The sequence below is a fragment of the Boleophthalmus pectinirostris genome, unplaced genomic scaffold (genome assembly GCF_026225935.1).
Source record: "Boleophthalmus pectinirostris isolate CB_2022bp ecotype Guang Dong unplaced genomic scaffold, ASM2622593v1 HiC_scaffold_2, whole genome shotgun sequence".
NCBI classification, from domain to species: domain Eukaryota; kingdom Metazoa; phylum Chordata; class Actinopteri; order Gobiiformes; family Gobiidae; genus Boleophthalmus; species Boleophthalmus pectinirostris.
In genome coordinates, this window is record NW_026571152.1 from 32986610 (window position 1) to 33010362 (window position 23753).

General features: G+C 37.8%; 1 protein-coding gene across 1 annotated transcript in view; it reads right to left on the minus strand.

The window, feature by feature from the left end:
• b4galnt4a (beta-1,4-N-acetyl-galactosaminyl transferase 4a) overlaps nt 1–23753 on the minus strand; it is a 336936-nt gene that overhangs the window by 181319 nt on the left and 131864 nt on the right. Inside the window, 1 exon segment of the mRNA XM_055155299.1 lies at nt 1548–1643. Within this exon segment, the coding sequence (XP_055011274.1) occupies nt 1548–1643 (96 nt within the window).

The following is a 23753-nucleotide window of genomic DNA, read 5'->3' on the forward strand; positions in this document are numbered from 1 at the left end:
GTTCTACCAAATATTTATGTTGAGTGGGGGATTCTAACTAGCCCAATTCATCAGCCAGTTTCACTTTGTGGAAACCGTCTGACCTCGCAGCATTAGGATTCGTTTGCTCGACAGTAGGCGAGTACTTTTTTATTTAACTAATCACTGCTATTTGGTTGTGACGGATGTAATGTGCCGCTGATGGGGCTAACTGATATATAAAGCTTTTCCCAAATCCCACAGGAAAAAGGGCAATAACTTTCCCCTTGATAAAATTCACCAAATATTCTTTTTGTTCCAGCTTTAAATCCTCAATTTCAGGAATCGTTGCCATCACAGAATGTATGACTTCATCTACATCCATCTCGACCGCTTTGTTTACTGTTGTGCTGCACCACAAAAAGGGACCCAGACAGACGCTTGAGTTTGACGTCATGGCTTCACAGGTCTTCGCTGATTGGCCGGTGTTCGGTCTACAAATTCTTGACTTTTTGCAAACTGTCTAGTGCATTCCGATTCCTGACCTAGTCCCTGGAGAGAAATGAAATCGAGCGGAGGCACTAGGTGGCACCAGCCTGGCTAGATTCGAACCACCAAACTTAAGATGAGTGGACAAATACTGAGCTACAACTGAGCTATGTTGCCCTGTATTATCACCCCACAAGGTGATATCACAGAGTGGAACACAGTGTTTTCCTTTTGAGCTAAGAACTCAGCCTAAATACGCAGGGCTTGTGTGTTAAACATGTGAGAATGAAACAAAACACAACTCCAGGGATGTTTGAGATGAGGAAACAACTGTAAAAATAGTGTAATACTGCGTAAAACATATTTTATTCGGGATGACTGGAGGACGGCCATGCTCTGAAAAGACTGTTCAACATTACCCTAGGAGGCAGTGAACGACTAATAAATCACATTTCTTAGATTAGACCTGCTCACACACACACATGCACACTTTAATTAAACCCGTGTGAACAGGTTACAAATCTGGAGTCTCCTTTCTTATCACAAATTCACTGGCTAATTGCCCTGTCTGCTGCTCCCTTTATAAGAGAAAATGTGCAAACTACATCAGTAAGTGAGCTGGGAAATTAGAATGAATCACATCTACTTGTAATCTGGAGGTCAGGGGGCGCCTTTAAATATAGGCCACTAATGCGCTCGGAAAGAAATATTATTATCGTCAAGCAAAAATTTATCATCATAACCTCGTGCACCGTTCTGTTCCGGCAGCGAGCTTATCACAGAAGAAAGCGGATCTCTATTTGTTCTCGTAGATAGTGGAAATGCATTTGCACTTAAATGATCTGGGAGCAGAATGAAGATACAGACACTCGGTTACAAAAGCCAGTGATAAAGCCATGTTAATAAATCTATTCTCATAAAGGGTGGTTGCTAATGGAGCGGGGAGCGTCAGAGTGGCCTTGACGGCATTAGCTGATGAGGCGATTGAAAGAAAAGAAAAGGAGCTTAAAATGATTATTGTCATCTGTCTGGAGAAGGATCGACAGAGGTTAAAGAAGCACAGAAAGCAAAGAAGGGAGACAGATCACTGCAAGATTCACCTCTGGTTTCCATGGTAACTTTTTGTGGTGCAGGCTGAGGAACTTTCGGAGGTGTGTGCCGCTCCTGCCGTCTGCGCCTCTGATTGGCTCATCATCCTGGAAAAGATTCACAAAAGAAAACTAGTTTCAGTGCATATAGTAGCAATAAGGTAGTTTTTTTGGTAAATTGTCACATTTTTCTAAGCGTTTTTCCATCTTCAAAGTGTTTCTTTTTTTTCCCCCCAACTTTGTTTAGTGAACATTTTTAACATTACCAGAGAAACAGAGTGGAAACAGTATATTATATTGGCTAAAAGTATGTGTTTATTTGTTTATTCATTTCATTCATAAAGTATAAAAAGACATTAACAGTGTCACAACATCAAACATACAACGAATGAATGAAAAGGAGCAGAAAGAAGTGTAATCTTATGCTATCTGAACACTTTTCCCTTTTCCAGACAAAACATTAACACCGATAGTCACTTTAAAACATTTCAAATCAGTACATTTCAGTTCAGTCACAATCAATCACATCAATTGCAAACAGAAATCTTCACTATTATGCACAACCACTTAGTTTCCTTTTTCATACAAACACACTGCGCTGGATTTTGTGTAAGTTTTTAAATGCCATCGTTGTACTTGATTCTTTTATATCTTTGTCAAGACTCTTCCATAAATTAACTCCTTTCACAGTGATGCTTTCATGGCAGAGCTGGGATCAAGTCGTTGTTTTGCAGGTCTCAAGTAAGTCTCAAGTCTCTCAGCTCAAGTCTGAGTCAAGTCCCAACTCAAATACAGGCAAGTCCAATTCGAGTCTCGAGTCACTGGCCCGTAAGTCCAAGTCAAGTCCAAGTCGTCTGCTTTGAGCTTCAAGTCATTTCAAGTCTTTAAACCAAAGTACCAAATATAGCTTCAATTTTTGCAATTTATATGACTTCGAAACAAAATTGTTCTTTAAAAAATCATAGTATATTTATATATGAGTATTTACAGAGTATATAAGAGTTGTAGAAATGTTTTTTTAATGTTTTGACAAGCTCTTAGTGTGAATCATTACTGTCAGAACAGAAAGAATTCAGATTTAAAAGTGCTTCTCAAGTCACAGGCCTCAAGTTTGATTCACTGACCTTCACTGACCTTCAGGTCCAAGTCGAGTCCCAAGTCTTAGTCCATTTTATCAAGTCAAGTGTCAAGTCCTAAAAATAGTGACTCAAGTCTGACTCGAGTCCAAGTCATGGTTGGCAAGTCCCCACCTCTGTTTCATAGTATTAAAAGTATTACAGTATTCACAAAGGACACGTCTGAATGTCAAAACCCGCCCCACCCACTGGCCCGAACATACGAAAATAAAAAATGTACATACAAATATATATCTATATCAACATGAAAAATAAATAAATAAATAAATAAATAAACAAATAATGAATAAAGAGAATGGAAAAAAAAAAAAAAAACTCAAAATACTTTTTACATCAGGGAACCACTCACCCATTCACACAGACATTCAAACATAAATATTGCCTCAAAATACTGTATATTATTTCATTTTCACATATTATCTGCTTCTACTTTAATAATCCAAGTGCTTTTTGGGTAAGTAGGCCACACCTTCTTTTTTTTTTTCAAATTACATTTTTATTGAAAACAAAGGAACATAATATATTGTACACAAACACACCTCTACTCTCCCTTTTCTCCTTTTTAGGCCATGTGTTCTTTTCATTATCTTCGACATCTTGACTCTGATACACAGAGTCGCCATTTTAACTTTACAGCTTCCGTTCTCTCCCACTCTGGCATTTGAAACACAAAATCAGTCCAGTATTGAGCAATAAGTCAATACAGTAATTATCGTGACCGGGCTATATGTGGCATGAAAATGATCCGTTTCTACTTCGATAACAAAGTACCAAATCCAAGTGAAATCAGTGCTTTTTGGGTAAGTAGGCTATGTCTTCTGTTTTTTCCATTACATTTTTATTGAAAACAAAGGAACATAATATACTGTACACAACACAACACATCTACAGTCTCCTTTCTCCTTTCTAAGCCATGTCTTCTTGATTAAGATGAGACACTGACCCGACTCAGCTTGTTTTTAATCACTGTAAACTACTTTGTGTTACATTTTGTATGAAAAGCGCTGTATAAATAAAGTTTGATTTGACTTTTAATTTACACCAGGGGTCTCCAACCTTTTTCCTCTGGTGAGCTACCTTCAGGAAAGAAAAATGCCAAAGAGCTACTCATTTTAGCGGTTGCAAGAAATTGAAAAAGTATAAAGGCTATGGCAAGCTTTAGACGGAGTACAGTTAAACCTATCAAACATAAACCATTACTCATTTATTAGCGCTCAAGTGAGGGATCAAAACGGCACATTTACGATGGAAATAAATCAGATTTTAGTTATTAAGCGCAATACATTTAATTCAGAAATCCTTTGGCGAGCTACTTAGAGTTACTTCGATAACAAAGTACCAAATCCAAGTGAAACCGATGCTTTTTGTGTAAGTAGCATTCTTTTTTTCATTATATTTTGGAAACACAGGAACATAATACACTATACACAAACACACCTCGTCTACAGTATCCTGTCTCCTTTATAGGCCATGTCTTTTTGATTAAAATGAGACAGTGATCTGATCTTCTTTTCACTATATTCAGCAACTTGATTCAGCTACACAAAGAGCAACCACTTTAACTTTACAGCTTCCACGCTCTTCTACTTTGGCATTTGAAACACAAAACCAGTCCAATGTTGAGCAATAAGTCAAAATATTAATTATCGTGACCAGCCATTATCTGCTTCTACTTCAATAACAAAGTACCAAATCCAAGTAGAACTGGTGCCTTTTGGGTAAATAGGCCATGTCTTTTTTTTTGTTCCATTACATTTTTATTGGAAACAAACATAATATAATATACTGTACACAAACACACCTCATCTACAGTCCTCTTTCTCATTTTTAGGCCATGTCTTCTTGATTAAGATGAGACAGTTATGTGGTCTTCTTTTCATTATCTTTGACATACTGACCAAGAGCCACCATTTTAACTTTACAGCTCCAATTTTCTTCTACTTTGGCATTTGAAACAGAAAATCAGTCCAGTTTTGAGCAATAAGTCAATATATTAATTATCGTAACCGGCCATTATTTGTTTTTACTTCAATAATAAAGCACCAAATCCACATGAAACCTTTGCTTTTTGTGTAAGTAGGATTCTGTTTTCCATTATTACCTCCGCCAAGGAGGTTATGTTTTTGCCGGCGTTTGTCTGTTTGTTTGTTTGTTTGTTTGTCTGTTAGCAACATGACTCAAAAAGTTATGGACCGATTTTGATGAAATTTTCAGGATTTGTTGGAAATGTGAAAAGGAAGAACTGATTTCATTTTGGGGGTGATCCGGAAGAAATCCTGGATTCTGGATCACTTTGAAATTTTAGTTAACATTGTGGTAAATGGGGCTAAAAATGTTGTTTCTCAATATCTCGGTTAATTATTGACCAAACCCCATGAAATTTGACTCAGGGATGGACAATGGGATCCTCTTTCATATTCCAAAGGCTGATCCAGATCTGATCCAGAAGACTGATTTTATCGCAATTTATATAAAAAATGGGGGTAGTCCTTGGCGGAGGTCTGCGCTCTCTGACTGCTTTTCTAGTATTTTTATTGGAAACAAAGGAACATAATATATTGTACACAAACACACCTCTCCTTTGTCTTTTTGATTAAGATGAGACAGTGATCTGATCTTCTTTTCACTATCTTCAGAAACTTGACTCACACAAAGAGCTAAAATGGTGGCTCTTGTGTATCGGAGTTTAGACGCTTAGACCTTCTGTTCTCTCCTACTTTGGCATTTGAGACACAAAACCAGTCCAGTATTGAACAATAAGTCAATATATTATTAAGTCAATATGTTCGATAACAAAGTACCAAATCCAAGTAGAACTGTTGTTTTTTTACATTTTTACTGGAAACAAAGGAACATAATATACTGTGCACAAACATACCTCGTCTACAGTTCTTTTTCTCCTTGTAGGCCATGTCTTCTTGATTAAAAATGAGACAGTGACCCAATATCCTTTTCACTATCTTCAGCATCTTGATTCAGCTACACAAAGAGTGACCATTTTAACTTTACACCTTCCACACTCTTCTACTTTGGCATTTGAAACATAAAACCAGTCCAGTATTGAGCAATAAGTCAATATATTAATTATTGTGACCGGTCTACATATTTCATGAACATTATCTGTTTCTACTTCGATAACAAAGCACCAAATCCAAGTAGAAATGGTGCTTTTGGGGTGAGTAGGCCCCATCTTCTTTTTTTCCCATTACATTTCTATTGGAAAAAAAAGAACATAATATACTGTACACAACACACCTCATCTACAGTCTCCTTTCTCTTTTGTAGGTCATGTCTTCTTCGGTTAAGATGAGACACTGACCCAGTCTTCATTTCACTATCTTCAGCATCTTGACTCAGCTACACAAAGAGTGACCATTTTAACTTTACACCTTCCTTCTCTCCTACTTTGGTATTTGAAACACAAAACTAGTCCAATACTGAGCCAACATATTGAGCCAAAATATTAATTATCATGACTGGTCTATATACGGCATGAACATTATGTTTACTTCAATAACAAAGTACTAAATCCAAGCAGAACTGGTGTTTTTTTTTTACATTTTTATTGGAAACAAAGGAACATAAGAAACTGTACGCAAACACACCTCATCTACAGTCTCCTTTCTCTTTTGTAGGTCATATCTTTTTGGTTAAGATGAGACAGTGATCTGATCTTCTTTTCACTATCATCAGCATCTTGACTCAGCTACACAAAGAGTGACCATTTTAACTTTAGACCTTCCTTCTCTCCTACTCTGGCATTTGAAACACAAAACTAGTCCAATACTGAGCCAATATATTAATTATCGTGACCGGCCTAAATATGGCATGAACATTATCTGTTTCTACTTTAATAACAAAGTACCAAATCCAAGTGAAACTGGTGCTTTTTACATTTTTTATTGGAATTAAAGGAACATAATACTGTACACAAACACACCTCGTCTACAGTCTCCTTTCTCTTTTGTAGGTCATATCTTTTTGAGTGACCATTTTAACTTTAGACCTTCCTTCTCTCCTACTTTGGCATTTGAAACACAAAACCGGTCCCTTTCTTTATCACTACGCTGCTGCACCTGCTAACAGCGATGTTAATGTCAGTGTTATGAGGTGACAGGTAGGCCACCTCATCACCGCCGCGCTAACAGCAGATAAAAAGAACTGCGGGTCCCAGAGGAGCAGAGGAGTTATGGAGCCGTAAATGAATGGCAAAGTATTCCCTATTTAGCAGCAGTGTCAAAACCAGGCGCACCTCCACAGAGATTTGGAGCACCCTGAAATGATGGCTTTTTGTTGAGAAGGTGCCTCTGTTTGCCTAAGAATAAGGGAAAGAGGAAGGCGCACAGGCTCAGAGCTGTCGGAAGCCGGGCCTTTGATTACTTTTAACTTTCAAGGGGAAAGAAGTGAAGGAGGGCAGGCGAAGTAATGATGAGGAAATGTGACAACAAGCAGAGAAATATGAGGTGCCGTACCACAACATAAAAGTTAAGTCAAAACTATTTTAGAATTTAAGAAGGAAACTACAAAATGTATCAGAATTTAAGATGTATTTTAATGGAGAGAAGTTTGAAGCCAGACCAAACCCCTGAGTGTTAACGCACGAGGTAAATCAGCAACAAACTGATGCATCATCCACGAATTAACGCAGATTAATCACATGGTCTGTTTTGACCAATCACATAATTCGGGCAGGAGCTTTACCTGAGAGGAGCCACTATGTGCTCAGAGGATTTTCTGATTACACACAGCTACATTTACACATAAAGTCCGTCAATCCTTATGCAGACAAACGCAAATCGGTCTGTGGCTCTTCACGAACGCAGAAAAAAGTAAGGGCATGTGTGAGCTCTTAAACGATTAAAACAGGCAAAATATTTCACCAAACTGTTACAGAACACGCCAGGCAAACTCTTCTGTCACCGTAAGAGCTGGTTACACCTGCAAGCGGCAATGAAAGGTCTTTAAACCTACTTCATCTCTTATTTGGTCATAAACCTGGAACATGTGGTCACACAAATTCATTATGAAATGCAATATATAGACGTAAATTATAGCTAGAAAAAATCATAACTTATAAATAAGATCATTGTCGTTTTTTGTTTTTTTTTGTTCTGTTTTTTTTAATGCTTCATATTTCAAAAGTATAAATAACTTGACTAATTAAACTAACTAACTTAAATCTTAAATTAAATCTTAAATCTTAACTTAAAACTTCACTTAAATCATTTGACAGCACAAAATTTTACAGAAGTAATATTACTCTACATTGAGTAAATATTTTGGTTACGTTTTGGACTATGAGTAAGTCTACAAGTGACAAAAGTTGATAAGTTGATTTGAGCATTTGTTTTTTTTTGTTTTTTTTTACACTGCTTCTTCAAATATGATTTAGTTTGTCTCATTTTTATGTCTATCCTTTGAAAACACCAGCTTTTGTACCTTGTTTAATATTTTCTCCATTAACTGCATTAACTTTAAATTAGATTAGATTTTTAGATTTCGATTTATTGACATTGTACAAAATACAACGAATCTTCGACAGAGCCAATCTGTAGCAGTAAAAATGAATAAATATAGACACATTCTCACATCCATACCAATAAAAATATTTTAGTAAATTATAAATCAGATGTTAAGTCTTGTCAGCTACTCTTTCACATCCTCTTACTTAAGTGATTTCTTGCACCACTACTTTGTACTTCTACTTGAGTTATATTATCTTGAAGTATCATGGTGAATTTATTTGACAATTTTGGTCTACTCTACTCACCTCTGACTATGGCGCACCTTTGTTTAGTTACAGTAATAAAAAGTGAAAAAGTGTTTAGTGTGTGGGCATAAACTTGATAAACAGACTCATAAGAAGGTACATTTTAAGTCGTGAGTAAACTAGATGTCCAGTGTTCCTTTGAGTGTGACAAAAGATAGTTTTATAGACGTGCAGTTAATGCCTTTAATGTGAGGGGGGTGTTTTAATGTACATGTGGGCAGACCTCAAAAATAAGTATTAGCAATAACTCATTCTGGCAGTGCTTTCCTGTAGTGCAGCCTCAGCTCAGTGCGGCTTAAACTCTGCTTATCGATGCAATGCAGAAGGTACAGTTAAACTCTGTGACCTGATGTTACACTTCAGTCTTCTTCAGATGGATCTATAATTACAATATTGCAGTAACAGACTTTGAGTTGGAGAAAAAAAGATATATATACATAATTTAAAGTTCTATATTACTCAAAATGAACTCTTTTTGGCTTTTACTTTTGTTCTAATGTTGTTTTCGCTGCAAAAACAGACCTGGAGTTCTGTTTTGTTTAATTTACACATGTTCGAGTAATGTTTTTTTTATTAATCTGTCTACATCTTCAAAGCTCAAAACACTCTATTCCACCTTGTGATGTCATGAAGTGGTAGTTTTCAAGTTAGCAGCTATGTTTTACCTTTTGTTTAATAAAGATTGGCAATTCCAGAGCTGAAATTATCCAAATGATTCTAGTGAAGGTGTATGGAGTTTAAAAACACAGTGGAGCATTTCCTGTGTTACCACATGACATCACAAGGTGGAACCTGGTCTAAATATGCAGGGTTTGTGCATTAAACATGTGTGAATTAAACAAAATATAACTCAAGGTATGTTTGTGATGAGGAAACATTAAAACAGATCCAAAAATAGTTTCATATTTGCAACTTTCTGTCTCTATTGCTTATGTCTCAGTTTTGTTTAAGTTATTTTTCTGAGTGGTCAGCACTTTTTACTTGTTAGTTTTCTGAAGGCTGTAAAAAGTTGACATCCAAAAAACCAATTCTGAATCCAATAACGAGATAGAATTAAAGATTTATCAACAAGCACCAGCGACGCCAACAATAAATTCGAATTAATGTTTGTGGGAGGAAGTTTCATTAGCAGTGCTTATACATTCTTGTTATTAAAGTGAAAGAGTCTGATTGCTAAGATAAAACTGTATATTTCAAAAGGAAAAGTACATAGTTCTGCACAATGATGACATTAAAGGTGTGTTCAGTATCTTATGGCTCAGCAACAAAAAACAACAACAAAAAAACACTAAGATAGACAGAAGCGAAGGGAACACAACAGGAACCGTCTCACTCTCAGTCCGCTCTGGTGTTTTAGTAGATGATGAAATGGTTAATTCCCTCTAAGTCCTCTGGAAGGTCTTGTGCCATGGTATTTGCTGCCACACATGGGCCACGTCTCATTTCTTTTCCCTCGCTTCCTTCTCCTTGATTCCTCTCCTCGATCCTTCAAGAAACACATGAGGAAGTCCCGCCCGCAGAGGAGACACAGCGAGGAGAGAGGATATAAACTCCTCACTGAGACCAATAAAGTTTGATTCTTTTAATCTGCCTCCTGAAGCCTTCGTAATGTTTACTCCTTCAGTCTGTGGTTTTCTTTGGGACGCTGCTAATTATGACACTGGGGTTGGGCGGTATCCAAATTTTGATACCGTTAAACCTTCTCAGGATTTTACCAGGGTGTACGGTATTACTGTAATGCCTAAATGTTTTAGTACAATTTTGGTAAGCTATGAAGCCACACCGCTGTACAGTCTATGCGTATGACATGCAGATTTATAATCTCTGAAAAGTTACACATGAACCATCTCCAACAGGATAGAAGCACAGAACAGACTCACTGCCAGCCACACATCCTCTGTCACTGAAAGAACACATATAATCCACTGAGTTATGTCCTTTAGTCTGACAGAAACTGAACCGCATCAGCGCACAAGGAAAAAGCTATTTTTATCAGCGCTTTACAGTTTATGCAAATGTCATTTCTGTAAAAAGTAAACAAATATGTCAAATTGCAGAAGTACTAGTATTTTTTTGTGACCAACTCGCTTGCAATCGGACTTACCGTCTTGTCTTGGTCTCTTTTATGAGTGTCACGTGACAAGGGAATGAAACTAATTCAACGTCATCTTCCTACGCAGTTAAAAGAAATATTATAGATACTATTAGTTTTAAATCGTGACAGCATTAAATTGAAAATACAACCACACATTCCTTTGTGCTGAGCAAACAAATTTAAGCATCAATAAATTATAATATTATATTTGGTTCTTATGTGCTGCAGATTTTTTTAATGACTGTAATGAAACTGATACCGTTGCTACTTTTTGATACCGCGGGATACTGTAATACCATACTACCGCTCAACCCTACATGACACATTTGATTGACAGCTGAAAAATGAAGGATCGAGGAGAGGGATCAAGGAGAAGGAAGCGAGGAAAGAGAAATGAGATGTGGCCATCGTGTAAAAAGCCTGTACCATCTCAAACGCCTCCTTAACTAACTACCCCCCGTGGATACAAGAAAAACAAACAACTAATTACACAATCAGTCTCTTGTTAGGTCCTTAGAACTACACATACAGCCCTTTTTAGTTTGTTAAAACTCAAAAAACAAAAAGTTTCCAGATGTCACAGGAGCAGCCAACCCTCACACTCTTGTCACAATGTTCAAAAATAATATGAAACTTCGGCAGTACAGATAAATAGAATTTTTATTCAAACTGACAATCGGTATACATTTTGTTTCCCCAGTGAAACTTCACATTTTTGCACTTTTCTTGGGATTGTAAGTGTTTACCCACAACCAGAGGCAGCGTGGTCTTGTCCTCTAACATGTACGTATTAAAAGATGACCTTATCCTCCAAAGACAGGCAAAAGCGGTAAAAACAGTCCTACTAATGAGGCTGTCTACTCCTCATATGTAAACCGCACAGCATTTAGCCCTGGTCAACCTCCACTCAATCTGAATGATAAATAGCTGTGTGTGGATTTGGCAACGATGGAAGCAAAGCATCGGAGACACAAAAAGCAAAACGAAAGAAGAGGACCCATTAATTAGAGCTAAACTAAGCCATTCCGTGTATAAAAATGCATGGCAGAGCTGTAAATCTCTGAAGAACTGACTGATTAGCTGCCCGATCATGTACCACGAGCCTAAGCCCCGTCCATCCATCTGTAACAAAAGCTCCCCGACTGACGGTGCTCCAGAGAGGTTCTTCCCGACTCCCCACGTTCTTGCCATTTGAATCGATGACCTCAACTCGGGGAAACAGCTGGAGTCTGTGTCCTGGAATACCAATGACTTTAATTAATCTCCCTTATTAAGCACAAACAAGCAACTGTCTGCAGGGAGGATGCGCGGGTCTCACCTCTTCAACCAGCACCCCCATAATTACAACATCTCCCCCAAGTCCTCAGCTAATATATTCAGGGACCTGTTAAGTGAAAGCAAATAACCACCATAGTGTAACTGTGTAATTTAAAGAGCACATACTACGCAAAATTGACTCCCGTGAGCTTTAAGGCGTGTTATAATGCTGCTACTTCATTAAAAAAATAAAAAATACTTGAGAGTTGTGTTTAATTCATTTACGCATATTCTGAGTGATCCTACCGTACTGGGTTGTCCTCGAAATAAAACTCACAAATGTTCTAAATTTACAGATTTTAAAGATGTTTGACTATAGCCCTGTGTTCCATGTAATAAGTAAGTAAAATCTGTCTTGCTCCGGTACAGAGATATAGAAAAAGTGGTTTTCTTGAGGTAAAAATGAGACCTGTGTGCTGTCTGTGCTGTTAGGACTGAGACCGGGAGTGAGACCGGTTTAGTCCTGGTTTAGACCTGGTTTAGACCTGCTTCAGTCCTGGTTTAGTCCTGCTTTAGTTCTGTTTTAGTCCTGGTTCTGCCCTGGTTCAGTCCTGTGATCAGTCCTGGTTTAGTCCTGATTAAGTCCTGGTTTAGGCCTGGTTTAGACCTGTTTTAGTCCTGGTTCAGTTCTGTAATCAGTCCTGGTTTAGTCCTGCTTTAGTCCTGTTTTTGTCCTAGGTTAGTCCTGGTTTAGACCTGGTTTAGTCCTGTTTTAGTCTTGGTTTAGTCCTGCTTTAGTCCTGTTTTAGTCCTGGTTTAGTCCTGGTTTAATCCTGGTTTAGTCCTCTTTAGTCCTGTTTTAGTCTGGTTTTAGTCCTGCTTTAGTCCTCGTTTTAGTCCTGTTTTAGTCCTGGTTTAGACCTGGTTTTAGTCCTGTTTTAGTCCTAGGTTTAGTCCTGGTTTAGTCCTGGTTTAGTCCTGTTTTAGTCTTGGTTTAGTCCTGCTTTAGTCCTGTTTTAGTCCTGGTTTAGTCCTGGTTTAATCCTGGTTTAGTCCTGTTTTAGTCCTGGTTTAGTCCTGCTTTAGTCCCCGTTTAGTCCTGTTTTAGTCCTGGTTTAGACCTGGTTTAGTCCTGTTTTAGACCTGTTTTAGTCCTGGTTTAGTCCTGGTTCAGTCCTGTGATCAGTCCTGGTTCAGTCTTGGTTTGGCGCAAAAATTAGGCATCGCAGTTTAAGTCACGTAAACGGGGAAACAACCATTATCCGTTTTAAACACAAAATTGAAAACTCAAAAAAAAAAAAAAAAAAAAAAAGAAAATAATCATTAATTTTTTCATTTTGGTTTTGGAGACAAATGAAGAAAATACCTGTTTTTTCGTTTTCTTATTTTTGGTTTGATTTTGAAAAACCAAGGGACGACAATACACGGATTTGTCTGTATCTAATCAAAAGCATTTTTATCGTCCATGAACTAGAATATAACGCTGATGCACTGTTCGCATGCTAGTTGTTGTTTGCAGTGTCTCTTCAACTTTTAAAACTTGCTTTTGCTTTCATTTCAGTGCATAATTTGGATGCTAGAAATGCATAACGGTTTTAAAAGGACCAGTTGTTTTCATGTTTTTAGACAGTAAGAATCTGGTACATTGTCTTTAATTTAAGCTGAACAGTAGAGTTCTTCCCCCATTAAATTACTTTGGATTACTTGATCTTGATATTGTCATGTTTTTTAAAACTACATGAACGCAGCAACCACATCCTGAAAATTCTTGTTTGTTCTCTTCAAATTCTCTGTTGAGCCCAAGTCTCCATGAATAAGCAACTGTTTGCTGTAGAGAAGCAAAGACCAGGAAATCTCAACATAAGATGTTTTGTCTGCTAAAAGACAATAAAAAGCCCAGTCTTTACTTAAGCATATTAAAAATATTATTGATAGAGAAATGATTTTTATATGAGATCATTACTGCCTTAAATTATGTACACTCTACTGTTAGGTGTCATATTGTTTAGACCTGGTTTAGTCCTGGTTTAGACCTGGTTTTAGTCCTAGTTTTAGTCCTGCTTTAGTCCTGCTTTAGTCCTGCTTTTAGACCTGGTTTAGACCTGGTTTAGACCTGCTTTTAGACCTGGTTTAGACCTGCTTTTAGACCTGGTTTAGACCTGCTTTTAGACCTGGTTTAGACCTGGTTTAGTAGACCTGGTTTAGTCCTGGTTTAGACCTGCTTTTAGACCTGGTTTAGTCCTGGTTTAGTCCTGGGTTTAGTCCTGCTTTTAGACCTGGTTTAGTCCTGGTTTAGTCCTGCTTTTAGACCTGGTTTAGTCCTGGTTTAGTCCTGGGTTTAGTCCTGGTTTTAGTCCTGGTTTAGCCCAAAATGTGAAAAAAGGAAAATACCGCCATGTAATCCATTTATTTCAACAAAGTGACTGATTACCACTCATTGAAACAGTAACTGTAACTGAATACAGTTACTCATAATTTGTACTCTGATTACATAACGCTGGTACATGTAATCTGTTACTCCCCAACACTGATTATACATACAAACTAACTATTTAAGTGTGCATCCTGTTATTTCTTCATCACATCTCATGTTTTTTTTTAACAATATTGTACATTTAGAATACTTTTTGGGGATAAATTTGCTTGGTTTGGTTTCAGTATTATTGTTTATTGTCTGTATTTACTTCAGCAACATATCATCACACTTTAACTTGCTTGGAATGTTCCACAGTATGACATTAAACAGCTCTACCTTACATTTATTCAAATACAAGTGGATTTATTGCTCAAAAACAGGCTTTCTGACTGTGAGCGGGGTTGTCTCTCCACAGATCTGACCTGTAACTTGGTCTGGTTTGGTCTCCATGAAGATAGAAAGGTTTAAAGGTGATCAGTGACCATTGCAGCCAAGCATACATTGAGATATTGGGTTTAGTTTTCAGAAAGTTCTTTGGTGCAGCAGCATTTGTGTGAAGTGACGTGCTGCCAGATTCTTTTCCCTGACGGGCCAAACAAACCTGGGCTTGCTGCATTCAGAGAGGTGCCACAAAGCTCTGTGAAGTATTAGTCTGTCTCCGGTGCCGGGACTGGAGCTGAAGAGATGGATTTTCTGTTCTCAGCTCTCCAGATACTTGCATTGATATAGAATTTCTCCGCTAACGCACAGGAGACGAGGAAATGGCAAGAACAGATCGCCTTGTGCTAATATAAGAAGAGCCTTTTGTATTCACACAGACGAAGCGAGTTCGGAATTCTATGGACGGAGACGGATTATTTGTTTGGCAACACAGTGAATGCGCGCGCAGCCTGAGTGCAGAAAGCGCCGCAGTGTTGTCAGCACTAAAACAGTTTATGGCACTGTGATAAAATAAGTTATGATGGTAAATGAACATTAGCGTTTGGCTCGCAGTCTCTTTATTTTTCGTTGACAGTGGAGCCAGGACCACCTGTAGCCGCGCTCGGACATTTCTTTGGCATCATTTCAAAAACTGCCCGGTCCTCTAATTTGGCCTAAATACAGCAATCCCCCCAAAAATATGAATTAACTTGCTGACCTTGCTTTCCCTCCATTGACTAGACTCAGAGCCTGACGTGTAGGTGGGATGAATGTGACCTTGCCGTTCAGACTGAAGTCGCATGTCAAAAAATCGAATATATATTGGTTTTAGGAGCACATATCCAAGTGGCCTGGGTCCCATTTGAAAAAAAAAAACTGATCTATGTCGTTCAGACTGTCATTAAAAGATCAGATACAGGTCGTATAGGGGCGAAAAAATCAGATTTCGGTCACTTCAGGCTGCAGTCTGAACGTACCCTTAGTGACCCGAATGGGATAAATGCAGGTGAGTGCGTAAATCACGAGAAGAAACATCTCAAACTTCAGTAGCCAGACATCCACTGATACCTCATCGATACAACTAACCCCACCCCTGGGAGAGCCTGAAATCTGCTGAAATCCTCCAAGACACTGGCATGATACCAGACAGGACTGTGGCTCTTTCTGCAGGAGACATGCGCAGTAACATATAATGAAATTCTCAAGTTTATGTCTGAATAAGAGCTTTTCATTGCAGGACATCTTTGAGTTATCCAATATAGTCTCAAGTCTAAAAGAAAATACAATTATACACATTCTGCGGCAGAACTCGACAAAGTAAAACACTACAATGCACAATTTTAAATCAGTTTGTGATGCCTTTTGTTTGGTCAAGTTTAAATCAGTTACACATACGTCACAAAATAAAAATGTCCTAGTTGGAAAAAAAAAAAAACGTACTTACCGTATTTTCCACACTATTAGGCGCACTTGTCATTGAATGGTCTATTTTCTAACTTTTTTCACAAATAAACCACTCCGGACTTTAAACGAAACACAACAGTTTGATGGGTCAGTCGGAGTTTGTTTGGCGCGTTCACGGTGCTTTTTTCAGTTGTGGCGTGTAGGGAGGGTGCTGTCTGGGACCGCTGGATTGTCGGCGTGTTCGCAGTGACTCAGTTGTTCAGTTGTGGTTAAAAGTGGCACATTGGACTCGCTTTTTCTGTTCGTTCCTCCGTTCCGTTCCTCGTCGGCGTGAAGTGACGAGTGTGTCTGTGGGTGTTTTTCGCTGCGCGGTCGCTGTCTGCTCCGTGTGTGTTTGCGTGCGCTGCGGGTGGTGCGGCTTTGTAGTTTACTGAAGTCGCGCTGGGACACCCGATTGGATTCGTGTATAGGGCGCTCTGAATTGCGGGGCGCACAGTCGTTTTTTTGATGGGGTTAGAGGATTAAGAGCGCGCCCAATAGCCCGGAAAATATGGTACCTGAACTTCAAGGTTCTATATGACACAAAATGAATTCTTGTGAGCTTTAAGTCTTTTGTTATAATGCTGCAATATTCTCAAAAACATACCTACAGCTGTGTTTTGTTTCATTCACACATGTTTGAGTAATCCTGGTTTATTAGTTTGTCCACATCTCCAAAGCTCAAAATGCTCTGTTCCACCTTGTGATGTCATATAGTGGAAGTTAGCAGCTCTTTTTACCTTTAGTTCAGAAGAAATTGGCAATTCCGAAACATCATTATAACATAGACCAGAAAATAGCTCAATAAAAGACCTTTAATGTTTAACTAACAGCGCGGAGACATTGAAAAGGAGACATTGTTCAGTTTTATCTGATCTTATAGCTTCTGTATAGGCAGCTAAAAATTGATGCGTCTCATATATGGTCCGTCTCATCTCTGATCAGCTCAACTCCATTCATTTGTGGGTCATGAACGATAAAATAAAAGTTGATTTTACTGATTTGATTGAAGATTGAAGATACCTTGGCCTTCACTGGACCATCTAAGTCTCTTCTTTACTGTTTACTCAAAAAACACAAGCTATTTCATTTCAGAATTACATCTCAAAATCTCCTTATTACTTATTTATTTTATTTTATGTGTCTAGTATATTTGACATATTGAACTGCAGCGCGTGGACAGAAGGTGTAGTGGGTTTTCGTTTTGACTATTTGTGTTCTGAAAATGTTCAAAGTTTAAAAAAATAAAATAAAAAGCTGAAATTTTAAGTTTATTTCTTGTGTCTCATGAAACCAAAGAAATAAACTCAAACCTCAAGATCGAAAAAAAAAAAAAAAAAAAAAGATACAGCAGCTAAAATCACAAGCAGGGTTATTCAAAGGGCAAATGAGAGACAGTATAATAAATTGAAAATTAACCAAATCCCTGGAGTTTCACAGATGTTTACTGTTGAAATCATAACTTCATTCAGTCGCGGTGTGTGCCAGAGGTCATTTCGCTCAAGCACCGGGGCATGAAGGATCTGGGAGCCATCCATCACTCTGACAGATCACAGAGAGGGTCGGGAACATTAGAACATCGACCTGTCCAGTTGTAGCTGTCATTAAAAGATGCCCGACTCTCGGCCTCTTGAACTTAAGTTAATATATTCTCTTGACGCGTACGAGAAAACGTGGGTTGATGCACATGTCAGTTTGGCCTGAGGAAATGAATCAAGTTTTGTTTTGACAGAAAAAGCTTGAATAAAAACATATTTTGTGTGAGCAGTTTTTAATCCATATTAAAGGTCCTATACGACGCAAAATTGACTCTTGTGAGCTTTAAGAATCCGTGCATCGTTCATTCGTTTTTCTGGACTGAGTCTGGGACCAGGACCAGGACTGAGACTGTGACTGAGACCGGGACTGAGACCTAGACTGACACCGGGACCAGACTGTGATTGAGACAGAGATTAGACCAGGATTGAGACCGGGACCAGACTGGGACTGAGACCGGGACCAGATCGGGACTAAGACCAGGACTGAGACCAGGACTTGGACCAGGACTCGACCATGACTGAGTCTGGGACCAGTATCAGGACTGAGACCAGGACCAGACTGTGATTGAGAACAGGACTGAAACCGGGACCAGATAGGGATTGAGACCGCGAACAGACCGGGACCAGACTGGGACCAGATCGAGACTGAGACCGGGAATAGACTAGGACCAGACCAGGACTGAGATTGGGATCAGACCAGGACTGAAAACGATTTAGTCCTGGTTCAGTCCTGGTTCAGTCCGTACCGCGGCTCAAAAGTCCGGCATCGCAGTTTAAGTCACAGAAACGGGAAACGACCATTACACGTTTTCACAGAAAAGGGATAAACTGTTAACCATTTTTCCCATTATTCATTTCAACACAAAATCTAAAACTGAAAAAAACAAATCGTTATCCGTTTTTTCATTTTGGTTCTGGAGACAAATAATGAAGAAATTAGTTGTTTTTTCGTTTTCTTATTTTTGGTTTTATATTGAAAAACGAATTAAGCCATACTAGAATGTTGTTACTAGGGGTGTGCAAAAACACCAAAATATCGATATATCATATTGTTTAATGTGATGGTACAGTATCGATATCGTGGGCTGCTGTATCAATACACATTTTACATATTCACTGTTTTGATGATTAAAAAAATGTGTGTTTCATATCAACTTGGCAGAAGAAGTGGTTTAACAAAGACTTTTAGTATCTTAGCCATCATTTAGGATTTGTTTTTTTCTGAACTGTATCGAATCTATTTGAAATATATCATATCGAATCGAAAGTGCACTGTATCGAGATAGGTATCGTATCGCCAACTTCTTAATGATACTCAGCCCTAATTTTTATCTTGTCAAAAACATACCTGGAGTTGTGTTTTGTTTCATTCACGCATGTTTGAGTAATTCTGCATATAATCGTTCTACATTTCCAAATCTTAACATACTCTATTCTACCTTATGATGTCATTAAGTGGTAGTTTTCAGGTTAGCAGTTACATTTTATCTTTTCTTTAGTAGAGATTACACGGTTGAAATGATCCAAATGATTGATTGAAATGTGTGTTAAACTTGTGTGAATGAAATAAAACACAACTCCAGGTATGTTTTTGGTGAGGAAACAAGATTATAACATAGAAAATAGCGTTGCATGGGCCCTTTAAGGTATCACATGTTCAACTTGGGCAGTGACAAAGACATAATTTGAGTTTCCAGATTGCCATATGTTCACACAGCAGCTCCTGGTTCTGGCTGGTGAGTGGAATTGTCCTGGGAGCCACCTCAATGATTCAGGATAAGCAATCCACCAGCACAGAGAGGCTGAATAAATCTGAGGCTGATCTCACAATCAGCTGTTGGAGTCTATTTCAGTATGAATGCGGCTTTGGGAACTCCAATACCTTCAGATCCAAATCCCTATTACTTTTAACAAAGTGGCTGGCTGCAGTGAATAGAAATCTGACTGAGCCCATTCACTTAAACCATTCCAGAACAAATCCCAGCCAAGAAAGTGAGAGAGCGCAACTATTTTTGTCTCTGCGCTTGCATTATTCATGTCAGAAATTACATGTTGGTCAATGGAACAACGGTAGAAGAGCTGAGGAAGGAGGAGCTCGGAGGGAAAATGGAACATAAATAAAAGAGGTCTGCGGTCGATAATAGGAATGATATAGTCAGTGGGTGCGATTCATGGCCTGGGAGATTAATGCTGTCGAAATAACTATAGCGGCAGGAGATGAAGAAGGAGGAGACACGAAGAAGAGGTGAGCCAAATGAAGTAGAAAGGTGTCTATGTCAGATCCTGTGTACTGTAAAATGGGCCTCTGGTGTTACTCATAAAACAACAAAGAAAAAGCCTGAAGTAAAACGGTTCGGCTGCCAACATCAGGCTTATTATAACAGCTATTTGATTAACTCTGGGTTGGGGTGTAACGATATATGATATTTATTGTGATATCGTGGGGAGGCTCATGATTAAGGATGTAACAATATCCAATTCTCTTGATATTTACACGTATACATCTCAAGGTATGATATTTATTGTGAATATACTACTTTTTCCTCTTAAAATGCCTTGACAAGACTTAATCCAAAGAACTAAGACTTCAAAGTGGTTCAAACTGCTATTTCTTCTTGTAGTCTGCACTGAAATGGAGCAAAGAATCATGGTCTTTGTAGTTTTTTTTTTTTGCTACTGCTGCACCATAACAATGAATTTAAGCAAAGAAACTTGTGATTCGATATATTATGATGGTCCACGATATTATTGAGAGACTTTTGACGATACGATATCATGATATTTTGGTTATGGTTACACCCCTACTAATGAATCAGTAATAATAAAGCAAAATAATCCCTGTAAACTGTTTTTAAATAGACACTATCATTAAAGAGCCTGAGCTGCAACAGATAAATAACAGAATGAACCAATAATTACCCATAGAAGACACTTATTCAACTCTCTACAGTTCAAATCTATATTTATTACAATAAAAATACCCCAAATCACAGTTATTTCTTCTTGTAATCTACACTGAAATGGAGCAAAGGATCAATATATTGTGATGGTCCACGATATTATTGTGAGAACTTTGACGATGCGATATCACGATATTTCGGTTATTGCTACATCACTAACTTTGGGTATTGATACTTTGCAGAGACGTCACGCTGGCGGTGTTTTAATCTACATGTATCTCTATGGTGGAATGTTCACAAGTTTAATGAGAAAAGTCACCTCTTTCTGGTCAGATTGTGTTAAAATAAAGATCATATTAAAGCATAACAGAACCTCAATATCGTGATATTGTATCATCAAAAGTCTCACAATAATACCGTGGACTGTCACAATATATCGAATTACAAAATCCTTTGCTTAAATGCATTGTTTTATAGTACCAATAGCTAATAAACATCGGGAACTACATAACCCATGATTCATTTCAGCACAGACAAGATGAAGAAATATGTTTTTGCTTGAATTCTTGGGATTATGACAGTAATAATTCACATCAAAATCTCCTCAGGGTATTTTAAAAGCAAAAAAGTGTCCTACCTACAATCATATCAGCCTCTCCATAATATCGCAATAAATATCGTACCGTGAGATGTGCACTGTGATAATATCGTACAGAGAGATTTGGATATTGTTACCTCCCTAATAAACTGACACTGATGAAAATAAGTAGTATTAGTATTTCTAAACTGTGAGAATTCTTCAAGGACCTGAAACAAAACTGAAGGTGTCCACACGGCTGAGAGTGGAGCCCTATTGATTTTGGTCTAGACAGGCCGACAGCAGAGGACTGTCATGCTAGGTGCACATCAATAGATTTTGCATCAAGAAACAAAAGCTGGAAGGCCTTTACTCTCACAAACAAAGAAACGAAGAGCCGTGTATTGGCTTCATAATAATACATTTTTTAAAGCAAACTTAAAATGCCCATATTATTCTATTTTCTGATCTATGTTATAATGTTTCCTTGACAAAAACAGACCTGGAGTTGTGTTTTGTTTCTTTCAAACATGTTTAACACAAAAATTCTGCATATTTAAGCTGAGTTCTTCTTCTCTCTCTTCTCTAAAAACATTCAGTTCCACCTTGTGATGTCATGTGGTAATACAAGAAGTGCTCTAATGTGTTTTAAACTCCTTCACTAGAATCATTTGGATCATTTCAGCCCTGGAACTGACAATTTCTGCTGAATAAAAGGTCGCTGTTAACTTGAAAACTTGCTTCATGACATAAAAATGTGGAGGATTTTGAGCTTTGGAGATGTGACAGGCTAATAATAAAGGTTTACTCAAACAAGTAATGTGTGAATAAAACCAAACACAACTCCTGGTCTGTTTTTAATGAGGTAAAAACATTATAACATGGCTTAACTCTTTCCCCCCTGGACGCCCACTAGGAACAACTCATACATATATTACTAGGGCTACACCCATAGAGCATAACTGCATAAAAGAAAACTGACTTCCATGAATGATTATAAATGATTTTCACACTCATTAACTTGATTGAAACACAGATATATTTGGTATCTCTGGAAACCTTAGACTTTGAACTATTCATTTATGGATGTTTAAATGTGATTCAACTCATTTTACAGGTTTATATCAGCTCACTGAAAATGAGGTCAAAATCGAAAAACAAAAAAATACATTCAGCATCTGATATGTGCATGTTCTGAGTACTATATTCAATAAAAAAAAAGTAAAAATATTAAATAATATAAGTATTAAAACAGATTTCATATCACCAGATACAGAACAACCAAGTGCACACCTGTTTTTACCTGTTGTACACCTGTGTGGACCTAATTAGTTTTTTCTATTTAACTTATTCAACTAATTTAGCTTATTCAACTCATTTAGCTTATTATAATATAATAATAAAACTCTTCCCCGTCAGAGGGTGTCCAGTATTTGTAATCTTGGCTACTTTCTCGTGCACAGAGCTCCACATAAGCGTTTGTTGCTGTAGCGATTCTGTCATACATCGCATCTTGGAAAAAAAGACTGAAATATTTCAAAGGACTAGCCTGAGCAACATCCAGATTTCGGGGCAATTTTGGTACATAATCGTGTATAAAGTTCCCGATGGTTTGTTCGGATATCGCAGGACTCCACACAGACGCATCACCGGCGTTCTCACCTTCATAAGTTTCACTCTCCGAAAGGTTCGTCGCTATCGCTGTTTTCAACTTTATAATCAACTTCATCATCACTTTGAAGTCACTTTCTCTAAACTCATCCATAAAATACGCCCGCTTCTGATTATTTCAAAAACTCTGAGCCGCAGTGCGTGTTGTTTTTTCCAGAAGCTTCAATCGTCACAACTTCGATTAACTTTGGAAAAAATCGGCAAATACGTATTCTTCAATCCTAGTATGGGTTGTAGTGGCCCCGCCCTATCGCAGCCTCTGTTTACGTGTGAAAACCTGGAACAGTTTCTAGTGGTCGTCAAATTATGTCTTTAGTGATATAGCGGAGGGGGGTTGTCAAATGCCGTCTTCATGGGGGAAAGAGTTAAAGCTCAGTTTTATGTAATACTTCTTTACTTGCCTATGTAAAGATTTCTAGACTTTACACACACAATCACGATCAAAAGCAGCAAGAACCAAGGCTGAAAGAGTTGAGAAAAATATCAATTTAAACAGGTCCATGAGAAACAACAAAAAGACTGAAATATGAACTGACAAACTAATACAAGAATCACACTTGATAAACTAATAGCACTTTTTATACACAATAAGACAGGATATTTTGTTGACGGGGTAATTATGATACTTCATACTTCATAAAATTGCAGTCTTTGTGATTGGATTATTTCATTTTGTCTATTATTTGTGATTCTGATATGATTGCGATTCATTTTGCAGCTCAGCACACGTCTCCAGCACTGATACTTATTATGATGCGGGTTAGTAATAGTTAAAATGTACTTGGCTTTTAAAGGTTCTGTATTACACAAAATGTACTCTTGTGAGCTTTAAGCCATGTTACTACACTGTCACCTTCTCAAAAACAGACCTGGAGTTGGGTTTTGTTTCATTCACACATATTTAAGTAATCATTTATTATTAGTTTGTCTACATCTCCAAAGCTCAAAATGCTCTGTTCCACCTTGTGATGTCACGAAGCGGTAGTTTTCAAGTT